This window comes from Branchiostoma belcheri, unplaced genomic scaffold (genome assembly GCF_001625305.1).
Source record: "Branchiostoma belcheri isolate BF01 breed outbred unplaced genomic scaffold, Haploidv18h27 scaffold280, whole genome shotgun sequence".
NCBI classification, from domain to species: domain Eukaryota; kingdom Metazoa; phylum Chordata; class Leptocardii; order Amphioxiformes; family Branchiostomatidae; genus Branchiostoma; species Branchiostoma belcheri.
The window spans coordinates 181803-202832 of NW_017803888.1; the positions used below are offsets into that span (position 1 = coordinate 181803).

Sequence of the window (21030 nt, forward strand, 5' to 3'; positions counted from 1 at the left end):
ATCCCATAGCAGCAGGGGTAATTTGATGCTAATTAGGACATGAATGGAACCAATACTGTGGACCTCACCTGTCTGATAATAGAGTAGGCTAGAGCTAACACTATGAATAAATCCTAATTCCTGTATCTATTTCTGCAATGAAAAACATCATGAAAACATTTTACACAAGATAGCAGGAAAAACATTAACAGTAGGGGGTGGGGATGATCCTGTCTATTTTGAGCAACACATTTCTTTTAATTAAACATTAATATTGCAAATTCGTGCCTGAAGACAAGTCCACTGGAAATGATGAAATAAGAGTAAACAATACTAGAAGCATAAAATAAATTTACTAAAGCTACAGTGTACTTTTAGTATAGTTATTGCTGGCTTTTCTATTTGCAGTAGAATAATTATATTGAAATGCCTGACGATTTGCAAGATATATGAATAGGAAGTGTTAACAAAATAATAGAAAAGCAGTTTTTGGTAGGATGGAAAGGTGAAAAGCTGAGAGACATTTTGGTAGTATATGTACTTCATATAATCTATCTCTTTCAGTGCTGTATTAATAATATAATGAGATGACAGGTTGATTTTGACAACTGCACGATATTCAGTCACAACAATGGCCACAGATAAACTATCAAATTATTTGTTCCATTTTTATCTAGAAATTGCAGATGGCAGGAGGATATTCTGAGTCCTGAACAGGCATATTTCCACAAAAACTCGTTCGAAATGCATTTTTTAACTGGAATTTTGCAATTTATCAGAAATTCTACTGGTAATTCGGAGAAACTTTGTGCAAAATTTTAGCTCTCAAAGCCAATATTTCTGCCACAGTACAACACACATATGTACAGTTTTTGTACACCGTTAATTAGCTTAATTGGGATGTGTGAAACCAAGCTTGACACAGCTTGAAAACCACCTGCATATATTCCAGTCCTGATCTAAGTACATTCCCTGTGAGGCTGGGTAAAAGTTGAGTGCTTGCCAAGGTTCTAAACTGCATTGCCTGGATAACCAAGTTACTTACGTACTTAAAATAAAATCCACTACGGATCAACCCTGGCCATACCAGGGTTCTTCTATGCTTTACTAGTATTTATAATACAGCTTTACTGCTTCATTCTCATAATGTCGGCATCAAATTTTCAAAACTTCATCTTTCAACTCATCATTTGGGTTCCAGCGTTACACATAAATTGTACTTCAAAAGCAGCGTGGGAATTTCCCAGAGGGCTTTCAGTACTGGTAATCTCCAAGCAGACATTGGGGGTAGAACTAGAAGATTGTAAAGTTTCCATCCAACAACATCTGCTTGGACTCGGGGATTGCATCATCACGACAGAAAACCTACAGTATGGTAAGTATGAAAAACCACATGACAACTCGTTCAACCGTACCAGAGCTTGACATTGCAAAAACACATGTTGCAGTAGTACTAGTAGCAGAACCCTACCTTCTGTTTGCCTTAGGTAAATACTCTATGGAGTTCACACAGGGCTGCTCAAAACCAGCCATAACCACATACAGCCAAGGTTTGCTCAGACATGGGTGCAGTCTGACACCCCAATGGGATAGGAGGTCCATGTTTACATGGGTGTATGGGGAGCGAATCAGCGGGAAAAACTCCATCCAAACAAGCCAAGCTAACCGTCACATTGGTCTGTGACCTCATCTTACAACCGTTAAACCGGCAGACATGACATCCTGCCAAAGGAAACGGGGAAAACATCTCAAGTATCTTTTTACAGAGCAGGAGTCCCTGAACTCTTGCTTGTTTGCTTTGCTTGGTGAGAACTATATCCTGGAAGTCCCTGGTGCCATCCTAGTTAGTTTTCTGTGGACTAGTTGGTTAGCAAGGAGTATGGCAGCTATGAAAATGAATTACAATTGCACCCAGTCAAACTAGTGTTTTCACTAGGCTGTTTGAGTGTAGGGTCCCCCTACGCTGTGACTTTTCCCCTATGCTGTGATTTATCATTTAGCCGTTGTTTTTCAACCAGTATAGGGGTATTTCTTTTGAGGAAAACCTTGTGACCCTTCAGAAATCTTTGAAAAATTGAAATTTGACTTTAAAATGAAGCTAAGACATAGGCTAGGGGAAGCATAACTTTACAAAATGTGTCCCTCGAAAACTAACCAGGAAATAGTTTCTTGGGGAGAATACCTAACTCGATGTGTGGCTTGACATCCTACTTTGCAAAATAATTCTGGTATTGTTGGCATTTTAGTGAAACAAATTGTTCATGTCTTTATCTACAAAAATTCCTTGCATTATGGATTTTATTGCTATGCTAATGAATCTAATGATGTAGGCGGTACTGTCATCGGATTCAGTGCAATTTTCAGTGTCCATATTACAGCAGAACCAATCAGATGTGACACCTTTGGCTGAACAATACACCAAACCTGTAAGATGTCACACTACCATCCTGCCCTTTCAACTCGATGATGCAACGACTATTTTTAGTTGGTGCACACACACAGTTACAGTGTGGGTGTGAGTTGTCCCACCATGGATTAACTTTCCCAATGTTCAAAAGTTAGAGAGAAGTATAAGGCATCATGGACATCCCAAAACCTCAGCAAGTGAGATTCAGAACATCTATACGCTATTGTGGACCCATTGTTTGGAACAGTCTGCCAATAGACACATGCATAGCCACAACTCAAATCAGAAATGACCAAAACAATTGGACATCAACCATATACCAATTTTGTACCATGTACTAGTATGCGTAAAATATATGTATAGATTTTCATTATAACTTAAACTGATGATCTTTGTTTTATGTTTCAACTGACCCTTACCTCTTCCCTCTTAACCTTCATGAAAAGCATCTTGCAGGCTTATTTGAGTTTCTCATTATTAAATAGAGGTTCAAGTAAAAAAATATATATACTCTGTGGTCTACCTGACCTGTGTAGTAAAACATCAACACAAGGTTCTTTTACAATTTTCTACTGTAATGCTTCTAGCAGAATCGATAGGAAAGCTCTGCTTGTCCATTAATCATCAGCAGAAGGTAGTGACATGATATACACAAACCCTGCCCTGGAGGAAACCTCAGGAGACCTTGTGTAAACAATGATTTATCTCTGAGGTCCAGGCAAAACTTGTCTCAGAGGGAAGGCTGTAAATATAATCTGATAGTCATGGTACTTTTTATTTTACTAACAGGCAATTTTATTCACCCTGCATGGCTTCTTACGTTAATGTATTGCTGACTCAGTCTGTGACATTTTTATAATGATATTGAAATTTAGTTTTCATTATGATGTACTGTTTGTTGCTGGCTGCTGTTTTTCCATATGACTGACACTCCCCCCAATTTTGTTGCAATCAATTTCAAAATATTATGTAATCAATGGCATAAAACAATTTTCGTCTGGGGTGCTATGTTCTGTAACAGTGGCTACTGAATTTCAACAGGAGCTACCAAAATTGCTTACAAGTATCGGATGGAACCAAAAATAATTCATGGCAGTGTGTATTTATTGTCATAAGCGGATGCCAATCTAGCAGGATGGTTTCAGGACCTAAAAGAGAACTGTGAGTTTGGCACAAATATGGTCCACCCAGACCTGTTTGTTTACATTAGTAATCACTAAAACTTGTGGGTTTCACACCTACACACAGCAAGGGTCTAGTGTTTTGGTATGACTCATAGTATTTTTTTTAAAACCTTCATAACAGACAAGTAGCTTTCAAACCAGAAATTTATCGACCTTGCTTATCAAATTCTAGGCTGTCTTCATCACAAGAACTTGAGATAACGTTTTCAGGACAAATATAGACGCCAAACTGGTGGTGTTAGTTTACAGCTGGGTGATACAGTGCGCTGGGGGGAGGGTCGACAACCGATCCTACTCGCATCGTACTTATCCAATCTACCCACATTTCATCTGATTTATCCCCCATTTGTAACCCAATTCCCCTCGGCCAAACTGTCCAGATTGCGTTATGAGTCACCTGCTGGGCTACAGAAACTCTTTCCCTGCGTTGTCAAACAAGTCATGGGTGGGGAAAATGGTGTAAGTAGTGTTGGGCACACCCTGAAAATCCACCCTCCCCACTTATCACCACACACACACAGAGTTGAAAAGTGAAAACACCACTTCCTGTAACGTTTGAACTGGTTAAAAGGACACACGCCCAAAATCTCTAACAAATACTCTGGAATTTCTTACGGTCACCTAGTAGAACTCGTATGTGTCTCCTTTAGTGTAGTAAAGCCTTGACTAAGTGGTCTGAACACACATCGTAAAATATAAATGGCAACACGAAGTACGGACTCTAGTTACTTACGAAGGTGTGCTTGTTCTTGTCCTTCGAACTCATCTTGCTAAACTCGAGCTAAAAAGTCCCACGCGAATTCAAAAACCTCCGGCTCCCGCCAGTCCCTCGCAACCTGCAAGGCTTTATATATCCGTCCTGCGGTGTTTAACGTCGGAAATTGCCGTCCTTGAAGTCAACAAGGCCCAAAAAGTTAATAGAGACTTTCCACGTCCGATCGTTGTCCGCCATTTTTGTTTCGTCTTTAGGCACTTCCACCTTGGCCAACCAGAGCGCACCTTACAATCATTCATAAAAATCATAATTACTCCTCAATTCAAATTAAATGGAAACTTTGTAACGTTTTGTTATATTCCTAGCAACAACATGACAGTCGAGAAAATATAAATTGAATGCACATGACAAAAATTGACAAACATTATTAACATTTCGAAGTTTTAGTACCAATATCGGTTGAACCAATGAGAGCGGCTGTTACAGAGCGTCAGGATCCCGCGGCAAGATGGCTGCCGAAGCGGCAGTTTTGTGGAAGCAAGGCTGGTATGTCGCCTGTTTCACCTCACCTTCGCTCTATATAACACAGTAGTTAGTTGTAAGACGAAGCATAGAACCCATACAACATATGTATGCTCTTTGTAGTAATCGCCAGGTCTTTTTCTTGGCACCGAACCACCACGGATAGACGCCCCCCTCCCCACCGTCTGCTTCGAAACCAAAATCTATACTCGAAGGATTCCGATACATGTGTTGCCTTTTACCTAAATGTAAACTTTGTAAAGTACCAAGCTAACGTCTGTTATGCAAAAATTATATTTGTACTTTTTATCGAAGTTGTTGTCACATTTCTCCAGTGCTGTGGTAAAAATAATAATAAGTGATATAAATTTGCGCCCCCCCCTCCCGAAATTTTTTTCTTATTATAAATTATTAACATCCGTGTCCATAATATCACCAGGGTCCATAATATCGTCACCTTGAGAAAAAGTGTGCTTTAAGATATTTTTACTGCAACATACCCTAGGTATGTACATTTGAGGACTGTGCAGGAGTGCATACCAAAAGTATGTTGCAGTAAAAATATCTTAAAGCGCACTATTTCTCAAGGTGGCGATATTATGGACCCTGGTGATATTATGGACACGGATGTTATATGAAGTCGAAAAACCAGGAGTCCACCAACACCTAGAATCTATCAGGCTAAGATTAAGATTATGATGTTTTTAATGTATTGTCTTTAACTCCAACAGGAACAGAAAATTTTTGACAAACATCATAATTTTGGCTAAAGGCTGTTCCCGGTCAAATTATAGTACATGGAAAAAATAATTCTTATTGACAGGCAGCACAATAAGAATTTAGTCTGGATAAATGTAGGATATTAGTCAGTACAAAATACATTGTCAGAATTTTTTTCTTAGCCTGTCAATAGCAGAAAAAAAATGTCAACATCAAAATAAAATTGACAGGGATATCCATTGAATAGACTCATCCAAAAAAGAAATTGGTAAATTGTATCTCAAAGATGACAATTTTGTCAAAATGTAATCACTTGGAAATCAGGAAAACTTGCATGTACAGTATTCTTGTTTTTAGATTTAAATTAAAGTAATCCCTCATACTATCATAGTACATTGACAATAATTCACCACTAAAAACAGTTTGCTATATGTATAACTCACAGATGACTGGCCAAATTTGATGAGGTACAGGTACAGTAATGAGGCCAATGGATACTGTCTGGCAAATGGATACTGCCTGGCCAATTTGATATTGTCTTAGTGGCTACCAAAACATCTGCTTAGAGATTACAGGTACAGGTCTTAACCTTAATCCATGTACCTGTGCATGGGTTAAAGTGTTTAGGTACACAGTTCTAGTATAGTAAGAAAATGTAGTAAACTTACTAGCACTAGTAGCAGTAAAAAAATGTTAACATTTTTATTGCAGGCACCTGTCAGCTGAGGGGATTGCAACACTAAAGCAAGAGAATAACATCACTACAATAGATGGTATTGTTAGGAAAGCTCTGGATGTGAGTACATATGTATCACTTTCATCTATAGTATTTAAATGCTTACTAGTAGTTGCTGCTTGTGGGATGTTGTATTTTCCTTTCAGATAAAATTAGGAGATTAAGCCAGTTGTCCCTTGTATGTCCCAAACCTCTGTAGTACTAGTATACAGAACCCAAAGAACTTGTTGAGAAGAATAGTGTGCTTGGCTGAAAATGACCCAGTGTGCTTGGCTGAAAATGAGAGCTGTAGCAAAGTAGCAGTGTTACTGTTACTAATTACATAGTATTTGCTACTGAGAAAAAGCATCATACTTTGCCTCAGCTGAGGATATAGCTTCATCAAAATGCCAGTTATTGTACCAGTAGCTACATGCATGACAGCATTGCGATGGAGTTTTACAAGTCTCATGCAAGATCCCTTTTGTACAGTTCACCATAACAGAAACCAAGTTGACTTTTTAGGTTGATGTCTCTGATGAGTAAGACTTACCAGTACTCGTACTTGATGATATCAGATTACAACCATTAGTTTTACTGTTTGTGAGTACAGGTTTGCCATGTGAAGTGTAGGAAAGAGCTTTCTTTTTCCAAGCATGAACTTTTGTGTCAACTTCAGGTTGTTTTTGTCATTCCAGGAGGACCTGAAATCCATAGGAGAAAAGTTTCTGCCTGAGGACATTAGCAGGGGAGGCAGCAGTGAAGTAAGTTCCCAAGAAGAAAACTTTGTTTTTCTCATATGAGCCAAGATATCAAAATTCAAATTAGTAAAAGATTGATTTCCAGGGTGACATGATGTAACAGTCAATCCATTCGCAGAGCCCCCTCTGGACAGGTGGCATGTTCCATGCTCTGTGGTTGGCTGTGTGCAGCTGCTATCCTAGGGTTCTCCTGGGTGGCTGCCTGTACATGTATTGACCACTGCCTGGCTAATGAGATGGGCTAGGAAGATCATGGCTCTCTGATCACCCAAAATATGATCTAAATAAAACATTTGTCACCACTCATGGAAGTTTGAAAAAAGATATTACTGTTATCACTTGGTTTGGTTCGTTCCCAGCCAAGGGCCAACTTTTAGTGTCATAACTGTTCATTTCTATTATTTATCTGCCTTCCTTTATTTTGATTCCTACTGTGTCTGTTCTAGTGGTCTCCCTGCATATAATTTTTTTTCAACTTTGTCAGTTTTATGGGCCTGATTTGAACCATAGTTTATTCCAATTCATTCATTAAATGTCATTTGTCTAGAAAATTAGGAAGGCATGGTCATCATTGTTAGACATTGGAATATACCTTGAGTCCAAATATGGTAATAATTCCCGTCTAACCTGTCTTACAGCTGATTGGTCCATGTGTTCTCCAAGTGACGAAGGTGCGGAACGTGTCAGCGCCCAAGGCTAACGAGGAGTCGGGCCACGCCCCCCGGATGCTGAAGGTTCAGATGACAGACGGTCACACCACCTGTATCGGCCTGGAGGTGGCACAGGTGCAACAACTCAGGTGTGTGTGGGGAGGGGGGTTCTCATCTCATCAGTGTTCAAGTTTAACCAGCTTGAAATTTTTTTCTGTCTAACATAACTAATAATATCAAATTCAGAGCGCAACATATCATACTGGGGCCATACTCCCCCGGAAAATTTGTAATCTCGACCCTCTGAAACGTCCCTGTATTTTGACGGGCAAATTTTGTTGGTAGACCAAGCTTAGATTAATGACATCTCTTTCCATATCTTTACATGTCGATTTTTGTCCGTCAGGAGCGGCAAAATTCCATAAAATGACACAAAGACTGGCCAGAACACTGCATCTCATCTATACCTTAGTCTAATTACTTTATTATTGATGATCTGACAATCACACAATCAGTTTTCAATCAGTTTTTCAAATTCTCTGAATTCTTGAAAGAAACTTGTCATCTTATGTTGCCTGTTTTTACTCCACAGCCTGTCCACCCCTCCTGGTACAAAAGTGAAGTTGACCGGCTCCATTCCCATCAGTAATGGGTTCCTGATGTTGGAAGGGTCCAATGTCAAGGTCCTGGGGGGGCAGGTGGAGAAACTCTTCTCTAGATGGGATATTCAAAGAGTGAGTTTTCTAACCTACATGTATCGCATGTATATCACCACTGGTTTAGACATGGTTACCGGGTACTTTTTGTAATCTTTGTGACAGTGTTACCAGGGTCCTGCATATGCAGGTCAGTGCAGGTAAAATTGGAGCTGTGCAGGTATTTCTGCTAAAGCTGTCAAAGGTAGCACATTGGCAAAAATTACTGCACCTGCTGGATTTATCCCCTTTTTCATTGGATGTTTGGTCAGCATTGCATCAGAATTTTGCCCATTGTAGACGATATCCTTTCCGACACAACATTTGAAAGCTACATAGACAAGATGTCATCCTTAAAAACATGAATATGGCCTTAAACAGACATTTTGGGTTTGCAGAGGTACAGTACGTTTTACAGACATTTTGTGAAAGGGAGCAATTCAGTCTTCTTTTGATGATCATTGAGCTTGCCCATCATCAGTTCTGTCCCTATCTGTGTTCTTCCACAGAAACTAGCACATCACTCACGAGCCAACGTGAAGGTGGAGGGCGGCGCCCCACCATTTGTACCATTTGGACAGGTAAGAACCACTTGTTACTTCCAGAGTCACTGTTTGAAAGCTCTAGGTGGATTTTTTGTGTTGGATCAAAAATTTTAACTTCATTTTAACATCATTCTGGATATTTTGACTGACTGTTTTGTTCCGTTGCCACAGAGAGTCTCCAGTGGTGCAGTGGCAACGAAAGACTTAAGGTACAAGAAGAGTCTTCCCAAGAAAGAGACGGAGTCTGAAGAAGCAGACGAGTTCTCGGAGCAGAGGAAGGCCGTGATCGCGGAGGTCAGTAAATCGAAGGAGGGGACGAAGACGTTTGGAGGGACGGGCAGTCTGCCGGCCACCGCCATCCCGGAGAAGAAGTGGGGAGGGCCTGCAGACAGGAGGGGCGACAACAGGGCTCAGGGAGTCTACAGGGAACTGTCCAACGAGGTAAGGCACTCCTGCAGGGCAACACCCCTTATAATCTCTGTAAATAGTTTTAATGATTATGTATTATTAATTTGCTCAGTCTTGAAGAGTATTGATAGATCCAAGCTCCAGGCTGTCAGTAAACATACTGAGCTTACACGAAATCTGGATTTGCTGTGAGGTGGACGGTAGAGAACCTACAGTTTGTCAGCTTCCTCCTCAGTCCTAGAAAGTTCAGCTGTCTTCATACATGTACATGTATACACATTACTGTACGGCTTCTTGCAGGCACAGTACGTTCTGCCAACATGCTCATTAAGCCATGGTCCACTGTACATTATGCTTGCCCAGGGCTTGAAAGGCTGAACCGAAGAAATTTGGTAAGCAAAAAGAAGACAGATTTGGTATTTATAGTTTTCAAATGTTGTGTTGGTGTGCTGGCTGGAGATAACTTTCTTTGATTTCTGTGTTTCCTCCTGACCAGTCGTCTCAGGTTGAAGAGAAATCGGTACAGAAGCTACTGGAGATGGGCTTCAGCAGGCAGGACGCTGTGGGCAGTCTGAGGCAGAGCAGCGGGGATGTACAGGAGGCCATCAACACACTGGTCAACAGTCAGGGACAGGGCCCCGGCCAGGGTCACGGCAGGCAAGGCACAGGACACAGGGGACAGAGGGACGACAGGGGCAGAGGTAAAAACTAAAACTGTCATGTTTGTCATTCATTGCCCCTATTGTCATTGTCATTGCCCAAACTGAAAGAAACAGGCTTTCAGAAATAGTTACAACAATCTCCTTGTGCTTTCTCCATCTAAAAAAACTCCCAAAAGCTGATGATGGGAATACGACAAGGGGACAACACTAGGGCCTGTCAGGGATTCGAGCCCAGAACCTTAAGATTCAAAGTCATGAAGCCTTACCACACATGCACACCTTCCCACCTGATGAAGAATGAACGTGTGTCCTCAGGGCGAGGTCGTGGGAGGAGAGGTCGGGGTGAGGAGGATGAGGAGGATGTGAGTACCAGGCCGTCTGGACCAGCCACTCTGTTTGACTTCATCCTGGAGTCAAAGATTGACAACTTGAAAATAGATGGTGAGTGGGGAGAGCATCTGTTCCAAATGTTTGACAGAAACCACCAGGGTCAGTATTCTATTTATGTCATACCCACTCTAGAAAACACGCAGTTCAATATGACATTTGTCAAAAGTTGAGAAGATTTAGTGTCATTAAACAAAATATTGTGAAAGCCAAAGTCCAAATCTGGTATTCAAATTTTCAAAAGCAGCACTTCGAATTATTATTATGATATGTGTTAGAACCTTGTGTGATAAGTTAGGACTGATGTATTTTCCATGTCACATATATTTGCAACTGTAGACTCGAAAGCCGTCCCCGGTGCCCAGAACAGCCAGCCTCCCCGGTACAACAGGCCACAGGGTGGGAGAGACCAGAGAGAGAACCACTATGACGGGCAGGGCTGGCCTGAGGTGGGAGACTCACAGTTCTACGGGCACAGGAACCAGAACAATGAGTACAGGGTAAGGGTTTGAATCATTTAACATTCACAAATCTTACTCACATGGTTATATGGGTATGTATTCTCATGATCCCTTCCTTCCCCCCCTGAAGAAGTTTTGGAGTTTGAATCCTGGCTGTTGTCACTCACTCGGCATACATGCTGATGACTGTTAACCGATACGGGATGGTTAGGGTTAGGGCTATTGTTTAACCGACACCAGTTTAAAGCAGGCCGTTTTCTTTCCTTCTCACCCAGGGCCAGAGAAACCCGCCTGGCGGCAGGCAGCAGTACGACCAGCACAGCAGGGAGGGAGGGCACCACTTCAACGACTCCAGACCATACGACAGTGGCAGGGGGGGAAGGGGTGGACGGGGGAGAGGGGGCAGACACGACCGGGGGGGCGGGGGTAGAGGTAGGGGTGGTGGTGATAGTAGCTACAACAGGGGGTACCAGGAGGATGCTGGAAGGGGAAGGAGAGGTGACAGTAGTAGGCAGAATTTTGATGACTTTGGTCGACAAAGGGAGGACGTAAGAAGTAACGGACCTCACGGTCGGCAAGACAACTATAGAGACACAAGGAGAGGAGGTGGTGAGCAGGGCAACAGGCCTGGAACGAGGGAACAGAGGGGCGGAAAAACGGAAAACCAGGAGTTCAGGGGGCAAAATGACTCTTACCGAGACCACAGGAGGCAGCAGGACGGGAATCCCAGGAGACAAGAACGAAATTTGAACGAAAACTTCAATCAAAACCAGCGGGACAATTCCCAGCTGCAGCGTGGAGACAGGACTGATCCCAGGCAGCACCAGGACCAGGGGAGTAGATACGACAGCAGAAGGACTAACAACAGACAGGGGAGCTACGAGGACAGAGGAGGTGGTGGTGGGCAGAGGCAGGGAGGGAATGAACGGACACACCAGCCAAGAAATGCAGGGGAAGGCAGTCAGAGGAAGTGGAGAAGAAACGACCACTGTCTGGCCAGATACTGGGAGGATGGCAAGGTAGACCGACAGTGAACTCCAGGCCACACCAATTCAATTTGATGGTTCTCGAATTCAAAAAATACATTGCTTGACTTGAAAGAAATGTTACCTTGGTACATAACGGTAGTAAAGTTTCAGGGAAAGAATAAAGTCTGATTCAACTTTTCCTCCCAGCACTCTGTTTTCATCTTGTTCTCTTGCTAAATAAAATGTTCATTTTTGAATGTCCAAGAACCATGGAAATAAATTGGTGTGTCCCTAGCAGTAATTACATACATTCTGAAGCTAAGGTAGTGAACTAACTCAATGTATTGTGCATAGCACTTTGGCAGAACTCATTTAAGGTCATATTTAAGGATGACATCCCGTCTATAGTTTTTAAATGTTGTGTTGGAAAAGGCATCCCTTGCAACATGCAAAATTCTGATGCGATGTTGACAAAACATCCAAGTAAAACTGAAAAATCCGCAGACGCAGTATGCCGACATGCTCTTTGAGGTTGTTTTACCAATCCCTAACATAGACTAGGAAGAGCAGTCGGGCTACTACACATTTTCCCCATCCTTCTCACACTCCCGCGTGTGTTCTGCTCCGTCCAGTTCTACCCTGCCATGGTGACGGACGTGGCGCCAAACGGCCGTACAGCCGTCGTGCTCTTCTCAGAGTACGACAACTACGAAGAGGTGGAAATGTTCAACATCAGACCTACACATGGTGGAGGTTGGGTGGGTAAACCATTGTTTATCGTTGATGATGATTATGATGCACTGTGTTGTGCAGCTCAGAGTTGTTGAAACAGCCTCTGACTGCAGTCAGTCTTTCTATGTTTCATCCTGTGAGCAACATATGACATGAGCTCTCTAGAGTTTCCCCATTCCATTGTTTTTGAGGTCCATTATCACAATACCTTTGTGCAATGTCTTCCTCGTCTAGCTTTGTACTTCATCAGTAGCATCCCACTGTAGCAAAGCCCAGTGCTATGTTTATCATTCATTACTGTTGATATCAAGCACTGGGGCAAAAACTGTTGTATGCTCTGTAGGATTAATGTGCAATTTTGCTACTGAGTCATAATGGAAATGAATAAAAAAAAAGATGCCTGTATTGAAGAAAAAGCACCTGAAGGAGACCTGTAAATCCTAACCCTTGCTGACAGTCTTCTAGCCAGCCTGAAATTATTTCTCAATTTAGTTTTGACATAACATCATATCTAGCACTGAAGGCATATGAGGGTCCAGCGGCATGCTCCCCCATGAAAATCATGATATGAAATCCTCTTTCTATATCTCTACACACTAATTTTTGTCCGCCAAAGGCTACAAATTGGGTAAACTTTTTGTCGAATTTCGGATGGAAGACGTGTGCTGGCTAGAACACTGCTTACTGATAATGGTTCCTACCTCCCACATGTCTGTAGCAAGGGAAGAGACGACACTGACCTGTAACCTCCAGGCCCCTAGGTATTTTAACCCCCTCCCTTCTGCCTTGTGCTGTAACCATTACAAGTCTGCTGCATGGATCATACATGTACGTTGACTAGTGGTAGGATATACTCATTCTTAGACTTTTCAAATGGAGCTTGACTTAGTCAGGAGGTCCATATAGATTTTTTTTCTTCAGGTTTCATTTCAATGTTGAAATGAACCTTTCTTTTCTTACCAAAACTATCATCATAGTCGAGTAGAATACTAGAAATCTAGCCAGGGTGCCATCCATTTTGCACATGTTTTCGGATCAGCAAGTGTAAGGAACCCCATTACAAAATGGATGGCATCCAGGCTAATAGAAAGCTACCTTTCAAAAATGTCTCCAGACATCTTTCTTGAACTATCTGATTTGTATTGATTCCATAGATTGGTACATGTATTGAGCATATACTGCATAGGCGGCAACTTCTATGGGTATCGATGAAGGTTACATTACTCACTTAATACAAAGCAACTGGATTAATTCTCTAAAGAGTCAATATAGTTTCAAATTTAACTCGTCAGAGAAATTATGTTGTAATTATTGTTTATCTTCTATAACTATGGGTAACTCCCTTCTACTCCTAGATGGACTCCTCGGATCCTGCCTCCGCGGGCACAGCCCTGAGCGGGGACCAGAAATACGAGCCGTACCAGGGGGACATCAACACCACTCTGGAGTTCCACCGTAGCAGCGATCGCCGGAGACCGCCCGCGGACCGCGCCCAGTCAGCCCCGACCCACGGGAGAGGACCCAGGGAACCCAAGAAACCCACCCGCCCTGCCCTGCCCATCTACCAACCACCAGCCAAGAAGAAACAGTCCCCTGAGTGACCCATATTTAAACCTTTTGAAATGTTTATTTCAGTTTAACATTGTGTGGTTGTGTTGACTGTATGGGAGGACAAGTTAGGTGCTTCTCCAGGGCTTGAAATCCTTTTTTTATGCACACCTGCCCCAGTGTAGATAACATTAAAAATTACCTGCATCAGGCAAACTTTACCTGCACCACTCAGAATTTAGGAAGTATGAATCATACTAAAAGCTGTTTAGAAATCATTGCCATTATTTCTTTTATACTGTACTTCATAGGTGGTGACAGTCAACACATCAAATAAAAATCCACACACCTACATTTGTATACAAACCCAGTACACGGACCAGAGCAGATTGGGTGCAGGTAGACATCAGATCAGGAATAACTGCACAGCTCCAATTTTACCTGCACATAACTACAGGTGGGATTTCGAGCCCTGTTCTTACCTTCACAAACTGCCCTCCCATGTACTTGACTCAACTATACAACAGGATTTCAAAATATATAATGTGGGCAAGTACAGAATAAGCATACTGTCAGCAAAGTTCAAAGAACACCAGTGTTTAATTTGGCAAGTTACTTTTCCAATGTCAATGGCACTAAGTGAAAATCCCCATGTTTCAATGTTGTGATTGAATATGGAGTTATATTAATTTCATAACAGTTTTGAAAGAGTACATGCTGTATACCTCTCTATTTTAGTGCCCTTATATCTTGTAACTAAAATAGGCATAATAAGTTGAAGGAAGACATAATCAATGTGAAATTCTTATAGAATTCTGAATTCCTAGTGTATTTATAAATTGAATGTGACAAGTGATCAAAGATTGGAAAATTTGAAGAATGAAAGTGTGGCACTAACACGTGCTTGATCATGAGTTGAAATGTCAAGACCAATGGTACACTAGAAGGTAACTAATGATCTGTTAATTCTTACTCAAACATATTGATCTACAAATGAGGTGAAGCCAGCCACTCCAACTCAGTCTTGCTACATAATGTAACCCAATGCCGTAGGGTGTCTGCTACAGCACCAGTTACCATGGTGACAGCCATCTGGTCCAGGTCATTGACCATATGTGTCTGGAGAAGAATAAGAAACAGAGCAAAAACAATGTTTTCCTTCTGCGAAGGTAAACAAAAAAAGTAATGTTGATGCAACTGAGTGAGGCAGTTCTATGAAAAAGAACCTCCTTGGTGCACCTTTTGAGACATTCTTTACTCATACACACATTAAGGAGCCAGAACTTCTACATAAGCCCTTCAAGTTGATTGACTTGTTGTACATGTAGCTCTATTATTATATTACAATGATTCAGGATAACATAGTGAAGAAATTCCCCCAGTGGCAAATAAAGTAGAAATGAGCAAGAAATATTAAACATAGGAAAGTGATAGAACCAAATTGTGCAGCTGAATAGAGCTTGAAATTGCCAACTCTGAATATTATCGAACATCTTACTCTCAGATATTCTAAGATTAACAGAAACATAAATAGAGGCCAGTGGATAACAAGGGTGACACTTCCCCTTTTAAGTGCCTGAATTCAGGATGCATGTTGTGCTTTCTTTATTTTGTACATTTATGACAATTGAAAATACCTCACTTTAATGTAGAAAATGAGATTTTCCCACACCGCTTTGTTTTGTTTCTTCTCAGATATTTATTTATTGACCAGTAAATAGATAAACAAATAGACAAGTTTCACTGGGTCAGTCTACTGAGGAAGACCAGAGTGACTGGTCGAAAGCTCTAGGTGAGAGAACTTGTTTGTGTTGGATCTTAAGTTTTAACTTTAAACATTCAACTACCAACACAGATTAACCTTTTGACTATATACACTTCCTAAAACTAAATGTACAGACTTGGATCATCATCATTTTGTATAGAATCTGAGAACATTCAAATGAAATTGGTGTGGCATTGTAAAGACTCAACTGACTCACAAAATGAAGTCTTCCATGCCGTATGTTAAGGATATTATTATGCAAGACAGCTAGCCTTACATAAAATGAAACACATGTATGTATATATTCAACAATGTTGCAACAAGAAGATATAAACCTGACCAGTCGAGTGTAAAAACAATGTATTTCGGGATGGCTTGTGTGTTGCTAGTTAGAATGGGAAGGAAATCTAATTTTCAGGCACTTTTCACAAGAGAGAAATTTACTACTTAAGGATTTGTGCATGAAATACAAATGAATTCTCAGCATTGGAGTGTATTTTGTGTTTGATCGTTTTTTTTATTCCATGAGAACTTCTGTCAGATGTTCTGATTTTCTGCATTTTAAGAGGTAACTCAAGGCAATTCTACATGTCCCTTTTGCTCAGTACCATCCACACATGTCTGTCCTTGGTGCTGAACACCATCCACACGCGCGCGGACTGTCATTGGCAGACAATTCTCTTTTAGAAATTGTCTTATTTTCACAGTTGTCTTTCCCGCTCATACATGTGGCACCATTTCAACAGACAACGACCTCTGAGTCACTGTTAAAATCTGCAATTATATATCCCATAGCATAATGATATCTGTGAGCTAACATTGCGATGTTGTTGAGGGAAAGGTTGTTTCGTTGCAATTGGCTAGTTCTAGGAGGTATATAATAGTGATATCAAAACATAAAGGGACTCACCATGTAGCTTCTTTCGGGGAGTTATTTCAAACTCTTTAAGTATAAAACGATGGTGAAAGTGTGATAAGAAATTACAGTCAATGTCTGACAGATTTCCTCATCCAGAATAAGTATTTTTGACGCCCTGAAATTGTATTGGATGCCTTTAATCAAACCTTCTGCATTTGGCTGATTTACACACTGTGATCTATCCTTCACATGCAGGTCCCTTTCAAAACCGTGTGAGTGTGCTAATTTTCAAAGTTGTCTTCTCTTTCTATTATCTATGACGTACATCTACCATTGACAGACAAGTTTCTTTCACAAATGTGTGATTATCTTCTTGTCACAGTTGTCTTTTCGCAGACAACCACCACGGCACTATCAACAGACAACGAACTCTAAGTCACTACCAAAAATCTATAATTACAAATTTGCATAATTGTCTTGTGCGGTGGAGTATATATTCCCATCCCCGCGAGTCTTTTTCATTCATCCCTCCAGCCGTGATCTCTAAGTGACATCGTTCTGTGATCTACCTACCCAGGACTTCTGTAAGTATCAATTTCTCACCAACTAGATTTTGAAAACTATCAGACTTTTCAAGTAGAATCCACTACTTTTCGTCAGTGACTAACAGAATCTGTAGCTATGCGGGTAACTAATCTTTTTTGATACATGTTCAGCTGCATGTATACCATTAGGTAGTGATTGCTACTTGAAACGTCTAACAGTTTTCAAAATCTACTAGCTATAGTACCCAGTTACTTGAGTAATATTTTCATTGCGTATCTCATTAACTAGTAGATATCTGACTTTCACCGAAGCAACTGTGTGATAATGTTTTCGTGTCATATGCATGCGCACCTTTTCGGTTTGGGGGAATTTAGCGGGTTAGTCGCGCGATGATTGTGTGTGTGTGACAGCCACGAGTAAATATGTAAATATGTTAAAGTTATGCTCTTTCTGTTGGACATTTTTTGCCTTTTAATTTCTTTATCGATCTGCCAGGATCACGTTCGTGTAGTCATTACAACCTTTTTTACCTGTCCAAAAATAAGTAAGTTTGTTGTAATGTATCCCTTATCAATACGTGTCCCAAACAGTTCTAGTATATGATTATGAGTTCTTGAAAATGAACACTCGACGTATCCAGAAAGAAGCGAGTAAGTAAAACGAAGTAAGACAAGAATAATCATTTTCCTCCCCTCCCCACATCAGCCGAAGCTCCACCATGAAGCTGTTTGTCTGCATGCTGCTGGTAATGATCGTTGTCATGGCAACGCTGATTGACGACTCCGAGGGATGGAGGCGCCGACGCAGGCGCAGAAGGTCCGGACTCCATGCCGATACAGATGGTACGTTCAGCCAATTTAAAATGAGACACAATTTTGACTGTGAATGGTACATTTTGGCATTTTGCGAGGGTATTTTGTGCACAATTTAGTCTGCGTGATCTATGATCGTAGAATCTATATGAAAAGAACGACTTACCTGAAATGTATATGTTCTGCAACGTGTTCATTTTGCTTGTTCGGTGTATCTAAATGTTACTGAAGGATGGATTTCTGCATCATATACAAAAACTTCGCCGCTCTGAGTTGATGTACCACCAGAGTATCTAAGTTACTGAAGAATGAATCTATGCATCACACACGAAGCCAACACCACCCTAAGTCGATGTATTGTATCTGTAACATGTGTCTCATAGCTGTCATTCCGTTTGTCCTTCCAGCTGAGTTGAGGGAGGTTATGGAAGAGGCGAGGGCGCTCCTGGAGGAACTGAATGAACAGCCCGAACAGCTGGATACACGGGAAATGGACGACATGGACGTGGGGAACATTCTCACAGATCAAGGTAAGACGTCTGGTTAGTTTTAATCGTTTTCCCTTTGAGACTCCGTCACTACAAGGACTTTTAAGCCCAGATTAAAGCATGTGTGAAGCTTCAAGGTTTGAAGTAAGAAATAAGAAATTCGCAGAAATATCATAGTTGTAACTGCAGATGATATACTTTATTTCTGGCCCACCTAATAAAGCAGTACCTTTAATTTGAATCTATTTTCCTGTTACTCATAGTGCTTTCCTCTTTTTACAGACACTAGAAGGAGACGGTAGCGCCGAGTGACCTAACGGACGACCCGGATAGAATATCTTTTTAATGGCGTCAAAAGAGATGAAAATAAGAAAAAATAGACCCCATGTGTCATTGGACGATTAGTCGTCTCTTTTTAAATTTCTTGAATTGATTCCTTTTGTATAACATGTAATGTTAATGCAGAGGATCCAAAACCCAAAGTGACCACATGGCATCCAATATATATAGACATAGGAAATGCTAAAAGACGCCAAAAATACTTTTTAACAAGGCCCCGCCAAACAATTGAGCCAGTACATAGATGCATAGAACACTAGTAATCCTGGTATCAAATAAAAATGTTACCGTGTATATATACTGAGACCATACTGTATACTTAACGATTGTTTCTCCTTGATCCAATAAAACTTATCAAAAGAACTTGCCAATCGATTTTTTTCTCTTTACATATGCCTATATTTACGTACAATAGCAGTGACAATCGATACTTCTACATGTATATAGAGTGAACTGAAATGCGAACTTTTTGGTATAAAAGGGCCAGTTGCCGATTGTGTCCAGTATTTTATTATTTTCTATACTTAATATCTTGACATTTGAAACTGTCAATGCCATGTCGTTGAATGGTAGTGAACATATCCGAGCGCATCATAACTAACTTTTGATGTCTGGAATGGTAAGTACTCGTTGTGAACACTTCTAGAAGGTTTGGAATCTTGTTGTATGATTGTAATTCTGATTGCAAAACTTTTCTGATAATAGCCTTTTCCAGACAACTGGTCCGGGAGAATTTTGTCAGGGGAGTTTGGTCGCTTTGTGGGTTGTTTGAATTCAGAGGAAGCAGATCGAAATCTAGGTCAAACGGGCGGATTACACTTGGCGCGCAAGAATACCCGGAAGTAAGGTTCGTAGTCAAAAGACATTTTCACCCCAAAACCACAATTTCTTACACTCTTCAGCCATGTTAATGTTAAATGATATTTGATGGCAGTTTATAAGAAATGTCACCTCAAACTTGGACCATCAAAACCCTTTCGTCACTAGTACTTTTCTTACGGCGCACTACCTCGGACCCCTGTCGCGGGAAAGTTGGGGTGTGCTACGAGTGGGGCAAGGATAAAGTAGCCCTCCCTGCTCTTCCCCACACCCCACTGGTAGACCAACCTGCTCTTCCCCACACCCCACTGGTAGACCACCCTGCTCTTCCCCACACCCCACTGGTAGACCACCCTGCTCTTCCCCACACCCCACTGGTAGACCACCCTGCTCTTCAGATTCAGATTCAGATTCAGATTGGCTTTATTGATGTCGCAGTGGAGTACACTGAATTAAGATCAATATTACATAAAAGTACAATATAATGGTTGGCGATATAGGGTTAAAAGGTAGTGCAATAGCACAATACAGTACATGATTAAAATATAGTACAATATCAATAAAAGAGGAGCGTCATATATACAAAGAATCGGTCGTGACAGTATACGTAAGAGAATATTCGCTCATTGATAATACATTAAAAAAAAGCTACAGATTAAAAGTCATGCTGGTTCAACAATCGAGTCAGGTAGGGTATTGGTGAGTTTCTGTATCTCTGTGTTTTAGCCTTTGAAATATCAAGTTTTTGAGCATTTCTGGTACTTCTGCCTGTGATACTAGATCTGCGACTCGGCAACCAATGCTCGAACTCAGACTTGATAAGTGATCTGGCAAAGTTCAGGCACAGAGTCTCACGCCTTTCGGCTAGCGTTGTGAGTTTCAAATGTTCGAGTGAGCTTGCATATCCGGTATAGGCAGGACCCATGATGATCCGACAGGCTCTTCGTTGTATCCGCTCCAGCTGATCAACTTGGCTGTTTAGATAGTCCCGGGGACCAGACGGGAGCAGCGTACTCCTTAAGTGGACGGATGTATGCAGTGTAGATGATTAGGAGTTCAGTTTGTGAGAGATTAAACTTCCTAAGACGCTTGTGAATAAACAGTTTCCTGGCAGCGTTTGCAGACATATGATTGACCTGTTCGTTCCAACGTAGATCACTCTGAACGCGAAGGCCGAGTATCTTCAGGCAGGGGACAACAGACAGAACTGAGGAGTCAATCCGCAGTGGGGGTAACAGTGGTGGGTTTCTGCAGAATGCAATGTGCATTGCTATGCACTACCTACCCGCCCACCCGAAGGCCGACCCAAATACCTACCAACCGCCCACCCGAAGGCCGACTCA

General features: G+C 41.3%; 3 protein-coding genes across 6 annotated transcripts in view; 2 read left to right on the forward strand and 1 right to left on the reverse strand.

Moving 5' to 3' along the window:
- LOC109472759 (protein diaphanous homolog 2-like) overlaps window positions 1–4532 on the reverse strand; it is a 32519-nt gene extending 27987 nt beyond the window's left edge. For all 4 annotated transcript variants that reach the window (XM_019772609.1, XM_019772610.1, XM_019772608.1 and 1 more), the window contains exon 1: window positions 4304–4532. In XM_019772609.1, the coding sequence (XP_019628168.1) occupies window positions 4304–4336 (33 nt within the window). In that variant the 5' untranslated portion in view covers window positions 4337–4532. The remainder of the gene's footprint in view (window positions 1–4303) is intronic.
- Window positions 4533–4656: 124 nt separating this feature from the next.
- On the forward strand, window positions 4657–15730 carry LOC109472765 (tudor domain-containing protein 3-like). The gene is made up of 13 exons (XM_019772619.1): window positions 4657–4831; window positions 6239–6323; window positions 6941–7006; window positions 7642–7802; window positions 8246–8387; window positions 8858–8929; window positions 9065–9334; window positions 9798–10002; window positions 10279–10404; window positions 10690–10850; window positions 11087–11830; window positions 12412–12537; window positions 13867–15730. Exons 1-13 carry the CDS (start codon window positions 4794–4796, stop codon window positions 14110–14112), a joined length of 2442 nt encoding a protein of 813 aa, XP_019628178.1. The 5' UTR covers window positions 4657–4793; the 3' UTR covers window positions 14113–15730.
- Window positions 15731–17146: 1416 nt separating this feature from the next.
- On the forward strand, window positions 17147–19166 carry LOC109472766. Its single transcript, XM_019772620.1, has 4 exons — window positions 17147–17267; window positions 17935–18071; window positions 18449–18571; window positions 18812–19166. Exons 2-4 carry the CDS (start codon window positions 17948–17950, stop codon window positions 18829–18831), a joined length of 267 nt encoding a protein of 88 aa, XP_019628179.1. The 5' UTR covers window positions 17147–17267; window positions 17935–17947; the 3' UTR covers window positions 18832–19166.
- Window positions 19167–21030: the final 1864 nt, after the last annotated feature.